Source organism: Eubalaena glacialis, chromosome X, assembly GCF_028564815.1.
Source record: "Eubalaena glacialis isolate mEubGla1 chromosome X, mEubGla1.1.hap2.+ XY, whole genome shotgun sequence".
NCBI lineage: Eukaryota > Metazoa > Chordata > Mammalia > Artiodactyla > Balaenidae > Eubalaena > Eubalaena glacialis.
In genome coordinates, this window is record NC_083736.1 from 66,682,615 (window position 1) to 66,694,321 (window position 11,707).

An 11,707-nucleotide genomic window follows, 5' to 3' on the forward strand; every position below is an offset into this window, starting at 1 on the left:
AAGTATTTTACTAAACTTTTAACTCCCCCATCCAATCTATCCTCCTGCTATTGGAGGGAATCATTTGAAACTTTCTTGATTATTTATCTTGAGTGGCTCTCTACTGACTATAGACTAAACTCCAAACTACTTAGCATGGTACACAAGCCCTTAAACAGTTAGTCCCAACTTTCCAGCTCCATCTTTTGCCATTTTTCCAGATCTACTGAATATCTTACACTCTAACCATAGAAGATACCTAGCCTTACTTTGGTGGCCAGTATCTTTCAAACTTCTGTGCTATAGTCATGCTATTCCCTTCCCTTTTCTGACTTGTGAATTTCTACTTATTCTAACTTATTCCTCAAAGGCCTGATCAAATATCAACCCTATTCCAAGTACCTATCAAAGTCAGCTCATGGGGTTGAAAATCAAATGTTAAGTCAGGAATCAACAAACTTTTGTTGAATGAATGAATATGTCTCTTATAAGCCTCTTTAGTATATTTCCGCTTCCCTTCTGGGCTCAAAATGAAAAACCACAAGGGATATTTAGACACTGCTTGTAGAAAAGCACTCTAGAGTTGGTATTAGAAGAATATTAGAAATGGAGTTATAGTTGCCATTCTATTTAAACAAATAAAACCTAAAAAATATATTTATTCAGGGAGGAACCTCCCCTCCAAAAGAAAGAAGTATGTGAGTAGACATTATAATTTTAAGAAAAGGTTATTCAGCCTCTGGGATGTGTGTTGTTCTAGAGGAAAGAAAAAAAGGGAGGCTTTATCACCAAGTATTTATTTCTGCAAGAAAAGGAGAAGAGTATTCTGGGGTAATTCTGACCCTGAATGCCTTTAGTACCAAGGAGTTCTGTAATCAGATAGAAAGATAAAGAAATTGAAATGACAAAAATGTGGTATTGTGAGAAGTATATGTATCTACTCAGGAAGATCTGGCAAAGTCCTGTTTAATTTATAAACTGAATGTAATCAGATTCACAGTCCTCCCCAATTTAGGAGAAATAAAAGGGAATTACGCTGGTTCTTATAATTTCCTTTTCAGGTGAAACATCTAAAGCAATTAACAAAATCATCTGAAAAGGGTGTGTTATTCAATAATAAAAAACACTGAATTCTGATTCCTAAGTTAATTCCCTTAATATAACTTAGATGCCTGCAAACAGATGCCTTGTTTATAATATACTCATAAAGAGTAGTACAAAGTAGGTGATGTTGACACTAACTATAGGCTTGTCAGTGCATAGTATGGGAATAAGCAATAGTCCTTCTTTCCCATGTTATAGCATCTGAGGATTAATAAAAGATAAAAATACCCATCTAAAGAAAATCTACCCCAGATTTCCCAGTTCTCAATTAAAAATATATATTACTTAGTACTCCAGACTTGTTTCTCAATGTAAAAGAACACTTACCTTAGCGAGTTGTTTCTCTGTATAAAATTTGCAAAATGTTATGTTTCCAATGTGTATCTTTAAGTAATGTAAACAGCTATGTTGTTTGCTGGCCAACACCTTTGGAGAAGCCACGTGTGCCAGGGCAAGTGCTCCACACTGCAGTGGTTCCCAGTACTTCTGTCCTTGTACTGACCTGAGGCAGTCATTTGCGCTAGGAAGAGCAGGTACAGAGAGGTAGCATCCAGCTGCAGGTGTCCCCACTGATCATCACCCACTACAGTGGCACAGGTTTTGGTGTTGTACTTGGCATGGAGGCTATCCTTGGTACTCTGACTATACTTGAAGGATTCTACTTTATCCACCTGAAGAAAACAAAAACAGTAAAAGAAGGCTAGGCAGAAAAATCAACCCATATGCCATACTTTGGTAGTAATCTGATACATATCATTCCATTTGGTCTTCAGGCAATTGTGAGTATTTAAAATGCATTGTTACCTCTTTCTCCCTACACTTATACAATTAGGAAAGTCTGCTCTTGCTGTTTTTCAATTTAAGCAATTTAATTAGAAAATAATATCCATCAAAACCAGCTATTTCCTATTCATTACCACTCTTCAGATGGTTGTTTTCCCACTTTGTAGATAAAAACTGAGGTGTGGAGAGGTGACAACAGCTTAGTTAAGAGATAACTGAGTTGTTAAAAAAGATACATTTGTTCCTGAAACAGAGGTAGGAATTTTGAGGGAAGAGGCTATATTTTGAAGGAGTAATGAAAGGAGCTAGGGAGAGACCCATGGAGTGACAAAGAAAAGATGTGAAAGAAAGCTGAAACCAAGGTCAGAAATGAAACACTGTGCAAGGGACAAATGAAAGACTTATTTCCTGAAACTTCAATTTGATTATGTGTGCATCTGCTATACGATAGTAACTATCATACTTTTAAATATGGTTCAAGAAATTAGTGACTTTAAACCTATTTGATAAGGTGGAAAATGCAAATATCTAAAATACAAAAAAATTAAAAAGTAGCAAAGAAGGAAAAAAAATGATGGCTGTGAGATAGTCCCTACTGGACTAGAGATCACTGATCAAGTTCAGAAGTCTAGAGTTGATTTCTTTTTACTTTAGACTTGTTGTGTGCCTCAGGATGGTCATTTTATTAATCTGAGCCTCGATTTCTCCTTCTAATAAAATGTAATCTTGGGCTCAAAAATCAATTCTGAGTCAAAGTGCACAACATGTGTAAAGATCTCCTAGGATAAAAGTAAAATACTTTTTCTTTTAGTAAAACACTTTTGAATGGAAAAAATATCATAAACAAACCCAAAAGATAAACCAGAGACAGCTAAAAAATATTTGTAGTACATGTGACAAAGGATTAATATCCATCATGGACAGGAACTCCTCAAATAGGCAAGAAAGGGACAGCCCAAGAGAAAAAGAGGCAAAGGACCTAACAGGCAATTAATAGAAGAGGAAATACAAATTTTCAACCCACACATGAAAGGATGCTCAACTTCACTCAAGATCAGGAAAATGCATATTAATGCTAGAAGATATAAGTCCTTGGCCCCTTATCTCCAACCCTAAAATCTAAAACACTTCCAAAAGGTTTTTCCCCCTAAGTTTTGTACCAAAATTCATTTGGTGGCAGCACCTGATTCAAACTGACTTGGGGTTATTTGTAGTTTTTATTTATTCCACTTATTGTAAAACTGCATGTTTTCCTGTACAGTGATTAATGTTTTTGATGATAGAGTGATGTCTGGACTTGCTGAGGGCATAACATAATATATGGTATGTGCACTGCACTACCTTTTAAAATCTGAAAAATTCTGAATTATAAAATTTATCTGGTCCCAAGGGTTTCAGAGGAGAACTTATAGACCTGTATCATCTTTTACTCAATATACATAATTGCATGTACAGTAATGATGAAGTATATAAAAAAATCATTTGTAGAGGGGGGAGAAAGACTGGAAGGTAATACTTCAGTGGTAACTGGGTGGTGAGATCATGGTTGACATTTCCCTCCTCAATTCTACAGATTTTCTAAAATTAGTATGTACTATTTGTGAAACTGAAAAAAATATAAGCCATATATATATATATATATATATTACAATGTGGTTTTATTGGAGAGGGTTCTGTTAACAATGCCATACCTGTCTGATCATGCAGTGCAGCAGTCCCCTCATCAGCTTCACTACACTCTGCAGAAATAAATGGAAACAAGCTGTTATAAACATCACTAGATGCAGGAACACTTACTCAGCAACTGCAGTTGGTACATGATCTTTTGAGAACAAGTAACCTTATCCTGGGTTCCTATTTACATGGCATTTACTTTATAGGTACACAGAAGAGAAGATTGCAGCTAAAAGTGGAACTGAAAGCTGCAGTTGGTGACTCCTTCAAGTTAAAAAAAAAAATCCAAGCTCCAATAGGTTTATGTAAAACTAAGTCAACTATCCTATTAGAGGACATTCCACCTGGAAAAAAATGGGCAAGTCAGCTCAAAAATCATAAAGCTATGAGAATATTTAAAATATATCCTATGTCCTAGAAAAGCCAGCATCATCACTTTTATTTTTTTCTAAACTAGCCAAGACTTATCTTCAAGAGTCCACAGAAATATTTATCTGGACATTTTCCCTAAAGAATAAATGAACTTCAATTCAGAATAATTGTAAAGGGGAATTGTTAGTGCAACTCAACCCTCTTTCCCTGAAAAAAAAAAAGCCACAAACTTAAGTCTCAAGTCATCACTATTTCCCTTACTAGGACTTGACAATTTCTAAGTAGTTAGTTTTCTAATCATAACACTCCAAAATTTTGATTACCAATTTTTAACAATGTACTATATTAGTTAGTATAATGCATACAGTAATAATATAATAAGTATATTTAATTATAATATAGTATAGTAACAGTATACTTGTTATACTACATGACACTAGAAAGGCCCGTCAACACTGGCATGGGTAGGCAATATGTTTTGGAAGAATATAGCACCAAACAGCTTCTCCATTTCTCTAAGTTTTCTGTTTCACAGTCCAGAAGAAATACAGCCAGGTTACTCCAGGGAATGCTGCCTCAGAGGTGGCTTCAGGACACCTCTGAAAACTAATCTACTTGGGAGCTGCACCATTCTGTTATTCCTTCAAAATATTCAAATGGGACTACAAGCAGTAGGCAGGACAAGGATAAGCACCTATTAAATTATGTTCTAATGCTTTATGAAATCCTTTACTGAGGGAAAAATAAAGTATTTCCTTGGGAGAGTTCCTTTCCTTAAGTAATTTCTGTCTACAGATGGTCCCCTCCCCTTACAGATCAAGGGAAGAAATAAAGAGAGAGTGAGAGTGAGAGACAGAACAAACAGGTAGTGCAGGACCCTTGTCACCTTTTAAAGCATGAAGCATTTGTTATAAAGTAATGAAACTGACTGCAACCCCTACAAGAAAATCTCTATCATTACTCTGATCCTAATGAAAGAGACCATCCTTTAATATACTGTTACAGACAGCATTAAACACAGCCTTCTTACTCTATGGGGTGACTTTACTCAATTCTGAATTCTCTTCTACATGTCACCACATACTCACAGATTTCTATCCCATCCTTTCAACTCTCTTTACCACCCAGCCCTGCTACTACCATCTACATTTTCTTTAAACAGCAAACCTGGGAGATTATAGATGCAGTGGAGGAGTCCTGATTGCCATCCACTTTTGTCCTCTTGGAATGGCCACTGTCAGCCATTTCTGTCCTCAAGTTCCAAATTCCAAGTCAGGATAAAATGAATAGGAAGCATGGAGAGGTAAGAATGAAGGGAAGTGTCTGTAGTTTGTATTCCCCCAAACTGCCCATTTCCTGATTCAGGTGCACTAGTTGGCATTAATTATACATGTTTATACATACACCAGGGCTTCTAACCACACCAAGTGATACCCTCCTCTAATCTATCTTTTTTTTTTGAGGATATGGATCTATGTGTTTGTGAACTGACTATATAAGGATATATAACTATTTATACACAACAATAGCCATGTAAGTATTAATACCTGTCTCTCTCTCCAGGTATATTTACAATCAGATACATATGAGCATCTAACATATGCAAAGCACTCTACCAGGCTTTGTAAAACATAAAGAAAAGGGAGACAGAACAGATATGTTTTTTAAAAACACTAAACTACAAAAAAAGGAAAGAAAGAATGAAAAAAAAACCCACTAAACTACAAATACAGTCTACTTAACAATTCCTGGTTATCCTTTAAAACCCAACTCCTCTATGAATCCTTCCTTGTCCTGTTCAAGGGAAATTAGACTTTCCTGCCTGTGTGTTCCCACAGAACTTTGTACTTATCTCCTAAATATGGTACCTACAGTATCTGTCTTAATGCACTGTAACTATGTTTATATATATCTGTCTCCCCTATCACCCTATGAACTCCTTAAGAAAAAGGGGCAGAGACCAGATTCAGAAATAGACCTTTAAGTCAATGGACTAAGCAGATTGTGTTTTTAAAAATATATATTCCATGTCTGCAAGTAACTCTCAAATGGCTTACCAAAAAACCTGTGCGCCTCGGGGGGAACATGTTTATAGAGAGGATGCAAATATGACAAAATGTTAACAACTAGTGAACCTAGATAAAGAGTACGTGCAAATATGTTCATTTTACTATTCCTAAAACTTTTCTGTAAATCTAAAATTTAAAAAAATTAAAAGTTGAGGTTTAAATATAAACATTTTGTCCCATTTTATTTTTTATATTTATTGTAGGGCTTGGCACATAACAATTACACAAAATTTGCTAAATGAAAAACTGAACATGTTGAATGGCATAGACCATAAGTAATCTAGAAGTTCCAAGAAAGCAGTCCTGAGAAAGAAGTGATCACTGTGAAATTGAGAGGTCTATGAGCACAGGAACCACAGAAAAAGTGGGATTGACGGCAGGCTTCACGGGTGGAAGAAACAGCTCATAAAATGATTTGGAGGTGGGAATGTCTATGGCTTCCATGAAGGAGGAAATATTCAAAAAGACTGAATCTGAAGTCATAAGACCCAGGTAGTATTCATGACACCACCAAATTCCAACTTCATCTCCTTCTGTCAATCCCTTCACCTGTAAATTGGGGAAAATAATACCTAATTCACAGGGTGTTACAGGAATAAAATACTAGTAATTATGGGAAAGTATACAGTACAATGAAAACTCTTTACACAAATGTCAGGTATTTCTATCAAGGTACTGTTAGAGAAGTAATGAAGACACCAACCTGGTTGGAACTGGGGGTAGAATGCAGGGGACCAGCACGATATAATATTGAAAAAGCAGCCTAGGACCAAACCCTAAAGAGCCTTGCCTACCAATCCAAAACATTTGGATTTTACTTGTAGGGAAATGAGAACTACAAAAAGATTGCTGAGAATGAAAATACATAATTTAAGTGTTGTTTTCATTTAAAGTCTAAACCCTTTCACTAAGTGATCAGGGTTTAGACTAGAGTTGAGGCAGAAGGGAATAGAAAGGAGGGGATGGATTCGAGAAAAATTATAAGAATTAACAGACTTTGGTCTGCATGTATTAAAAGGTAAAAGGAACAAGTCAAAAATCACCATAAGGGCAGCACTTTTCAAACACTGTTTTATAGAACACTAGTCCAGGAAATTCTGGGAAGGCTGTAAAATCCACCCCCATCTTAGATTCAAAATGCACATCAGTATATCAAAAGCTCTGAGAAATTACAGAGTAAGAAACCTGCTGTTTAACATAGCTCCAAACTTAGTTATCTAGTATTCCATGGAACACACTATGGGAAATGTTCTAAGTAATGTTGCCCAGGTGACTAGTAGAATGAGGACACCAGTAAGAAAAAGAGGGACATTTGGTGAGTTGCTGTTGTTTAGTAGTCTATTTTGTTTGTTTTTAGTAGGGAAGGTGGGGTTTCAGACCTGCTGATTTTGAGGAGCCACAAGATATTCAGGTGCAACTGATCAGAAGACAAATGAAAATCTGGGTTTGAAACTGAAGTGAGGTCAGAGTTAAAGATGAAGCTTTGGAAGTCATTCTCATAAAGGTAATAGTTAAAGACACGAGAAAAGATGAGAGACTACACAAGGAGAACAAAACTGAGGAAGAAGTAGAACTGGGGGCAGCCAAAGAGCTATCTCTATTTGTGTATCTATTTATTTTTATGGGTGTGAGTTTTTATCTGTGTGACTAAGAGAAAGGGCATTTGTAAAAACATGTATGTGCATACTTCTATTCTCAACCTAGGATAGAACAGTCACTTAAACCCTTGTCCCCTCTTCATCCAGAATTCTCTTTAGTTCTCTGACATTATTTCTCAGAGAGAAATCTAGGTGAGAGTTGGAAGGAAGGGTAGAAATGATTAACAGTCAATGGTTTGGGAAAATCTACACAGTAATGGAAAGCTCACAGTAGGTAGGAATTTAATCTATGAATTTATTCTATTTGATTTCACCTATGCTCACTTATTAGCCATAGATCAGTGATTATCTCTGGCTGCACTTTAGAATTACCAGAGCAGTTGTTTTGTTTTGTTTTGTTTTAAATATTGATGCCCCTGGGGCTCCACTTACAGAGATTTATCTAAATTGTTCTAGGGTGAGGTCCAGTAAGGGTATTTCTTAAAAGCTTCTCAAATCATTCCAACGCACAGCCAGAGTTTAGAACCATTCGTGTAGAGTGGGGACAAATCTAGCTCACGGTGTGTTTTTGTAAATAGAACTTACTGATTAAAAAAAAAAAAAAGAACTTACTGGAACATAACCACGCTCATTCATTTATGTATCGTCTCTGGCTGCTTTTACGTAGTAGCGGAAGACCTGAGTAGTTGCGTAGAGATCACACATAACCCACAATGCCAAAAATACTTACAATCTGGCCTTTACAGAGATGGTTCTCTGATCCCTAGTCTGAATTAACTGAGTCAAATTTGAGAAGAAAATTAATGAGACTTAATAATACAATCTGTTTTAATTTATAATGAAAGTTGGTAGAAATTTTAGAATTCCCAGAGAAATGTGTTTTTTTTTGAAGATGTTTCCTATTGCCATAACGTTTTTGAGACATCCCAAGGTTATTACTGAGGTGGTATGGAAAATATTTTTGTGCTGTGTGAAAAATTATTTAACGAAACATTAAAATTTTAGAATGAACAATTTTCTGTTCATTTTTCTCCTCTTCCTCTGTTACATTCTTTCTTCCTGGGCCACATAAGGAAAAATGTCAACTCTGCAGAATGATTGATCAACAAGGAGACACAGATTTCTTCTAACAGTGTTGAAAAAGAAATTTGTCAAATCGTACTGGGTATAAAATCTTGGGTATTGTTCCACCAATATCAATTTCTAGCAAGACAAAACAAACAAAATACTGAGATCAAAATAGCAAAACATTAGAGTAGGACATAGGATAAGGGAGGGGAGTAAGATTACAGATGATTTTTTTAACACTCCTCTATATTTTCCAAATTCTCACAATGGTTATGTATGTTTTCTATAAGTCACAAAAATATTGATCTGTACTTCCTGGGCTAGAGCAAACACTCCAACAATTTTTTCTGGTGGACCTAAGTACCTCTTAATTATGGCTTGAGGGAATAAGAAATACCTGCTGTTGCAGAGGACAACACAGTGAAACCTTCCTGCTGCCGAGGACTATAACCCCACGATATGTTGGTGTCCTTAAAAATAACCAAATCTCAATATTCTGATTGATAGATGAAGACTGGAGTTCAGATTGCCTAAGCTGAGGGAGACCACTTGAGAAAATGGCTGGTGTGGAGAGAATCTTTTCCACTAATGGAAAAGAATTCACATACACCTTACAACTGACAGCAGAGTACCTTAACATTAAGAGTCTCATGTAGCCCAGAATGTTATTTTCTTGGTCATTCAAGAGGACATAGCATCCTGTGTCTAAACAGTTCTATAGAGGATACTTCTTTACTGAGGGGAGGGCCTTAAAAGTTGGCTTAAAGGCATCTATTGACTCTGACCTTATTTTGCCCCAAGGGGTGAGGGTGGGTATGGGGGGGGCAGGGAGGACACACAACAGACTCTGAAACAGTGGCCTAGGTATAAAAATCAACAAATAATGTCTTTTACTTGTGTCTAGTTGGGAAAGTCTGCTAATTTTTATCAGTTACCCTCATATAAATACCACCTATCATTTTCAAAAAAGAAGTAAAATGGTAGATACCTGCCTCCGAAAATTCTTCTCAATGAGAATAAATATGCTGGAGACTACAAAATACATTTACTTGGAAAGAGGATTACAAATTTTAGCAAAGATCTGAGGATAGGATTTTCCACTGTAACAGAACAGACTGTGCCCTCTCCCCCTGAATCAGCAAGTTTCATGTTTCCACTGCAAAAAAAAAACTCCGCACAATACAGGAAAGCTTTATGGAATGCAATTTCAGCAAGGTGAAGAAAGAGTGAGAGAGGCAAAACATACCTGTCTTAGCTCCTGTGGACTACATTTCCTTCCTCCTCCCCCCAGTCCCAGAGCTCTTTGTATTTTTATTGAGTACCTGCTCCAGTTCATAGGCCTTTGCCTTATCCTCATCCCGGTCTGCATTCTTCCGGTAGGCCAGCCCCAAACCCCACACAGCCAAGATGCTGTACACATTATCCCGGACCCAGGCATCTTTCTGATCATAGCTGGCTGGAAGCAAGCCAGTCACTGGATTCTGTAAGGACAAGAAAAAGGGGACAGGCAGGTAACCATAGGGTGTTAATATGAGGAAACAGAATCTATCAAATGGGTACTGAGGGACGTTGGTCTTTCTTCTATGTCCCCACTCCTGAGTTTTATAATCTCCTCTCCTGACCAAGTGCAAGCAAATGCTATCTTGAATAAAGGGAAAGAGCTGGCTGACGCCTTACAAGTCTGAAATGTGGGAATTCTTAAAAGAAAGGAGGTGTTTTAGAAAGAATGAGCTACCAACGAAAAATCAGCATTAAAAGATTAGAAAAACTATAATGAACAGTATATACACGGTACTTCAGATCTTCACAACAGTCTAGTATTAAGATGGCTAAAAGTTCTCCTACCTCTTTTTCCTTCAGAGGAGGGGAAGTAGCCGACTCCCAAGCCTGGGGAGGGGGCCGGGGGCGGTGTCGATAAACAAGCTTCGACACATCTTACAACTCTGGAACCCAGCAGTGGTTTGGGGGACGCGGAGGGTTGGGAGGGGGAACTCAGAAGCTCTGACTCAGGACTCGTGGCTAACGGTGCCTGACTCTGGTTCTGTTCCTGGCCCAACACCTTTCTTCAGGGTCCTTTACGGCCTCCCCAGCTAGGGGGCGGGAGAACCTGCAATACACCCCCCCACACACACGGGTTCACCCAGGGTCTCCGTCCAGGTTGTCACACTGCGCATCCTCGGTGATCACAAGCGACAGCCCATCACTTACCTGATGGCACAGGATGGTCTGATGCACCAGCCTAGCATAGCCGTCAAGCCGGACCCCCGAGTTACTCCGGCTCCTCATCGCGCTCCGTTTCCAATCCCCTCAGAGAGACGGCCGCAGTACCACAGGGGCCCACGGTTTTCCAAGAAAGGAGGCTCCAACGCAGCCCCACCCTCGCTGTGGGAAGCCCGAGTACCAGGCCCGGGCACAGTCCTACCACCGCTCGGGCCTGGGGCCGGCTGTCCCGGCCAAGGCGGCCTCCGCGGCCACCACAGCCCCACGCGCGCCCGAGCCTCCCGCGCTCTAGAGACCAGCCGGAGTGCCTGCGGCGCCGCTCGCCGCCTCTCTTAAGCCCGTCCGGCCTCCGCGGGTGGCTCCTGCATCCTCCGCTCCACTCCCGGAGACCGAACACAGCCGCGGCCCAGAGCCCCAAGCGCGGCCGCCGGCAACTGCAGGTCACAGGCCGCGGCGCCGCCTCCACCTACCACGAGACGCAAGCCGGGGGCGGGGCTGGCGCCTAGTGTCCCGGCAGCTGCGCGCGGCGCCTGGGGACTCGCCCCGCCCCCGGCGACCCAGCCCGCCCCGCGGACGAGAATGTGTCACCGTAGGCAATGTGCTATCAGGGGGTTATTTTCGAAACACCTCAAATGACTATTTCAGTTGTCCACACTTGCTGTGGACACAGGATGTTAGGGAGGCTGTTTCTTCTGCCGGACTAGTTTTAGGAACTTACGGTAACTTCAAACCTAAAAGGAAAGAACGATCGTTTGCGTTCAAGGTCTAAAGAATTGGAATTTCCGGGTCTTTATTGTATTTTATCCTTTTGACTCAAAGCTCAGATTCAACTCCTTACTC

At 39.3% G+C, this 11,707-nt stretch overlaps 1 protein-coding gene across 5 annotated transcripts in view; it reads right to left on the reverse strand.

Moving 5' to 3' along the window:
- The window catches only part of PHKA1 (phosphorylase kinase regulatory subunit alpha 1), a 136,311-nt gene extending 124,972 nt beyond the window's left edge, over positions 1–11,339 (reverse strand). For 4 of the 5 annotated variants that reach the window (XM_061178030.1, XM_061178027.1, XM_061178029.1 and 1 more), the window contains exons 1-4: positions 10,856–11,339; positions 9,970–10,128; positions 3,558–3,605; positions 1,586–1,754 (exon numbers count right to left, since the gene is read on the reverse strand). In XM_061178030.1, coding sequence (XP_061034013.1) covers positions 1,586–1,754; positions 3,558–3,605; positions 9,970–10,128; positions 10,856–10,933 — 454 coding nt within the window. In that variant the 5' untranslated portion in view covers positions 10,934–11,339. The remainder of the gene's footprint in view (positions 1–1,585; positions 1,755–3,557; positions 3,606–9,969; positions 10,129–10,855) is intronic. The other variant, XM_061178028.1, reaches the window with a different exon arrangement.
- Positions 11,340–11,707: the final 368 nt, after the last annotated feature.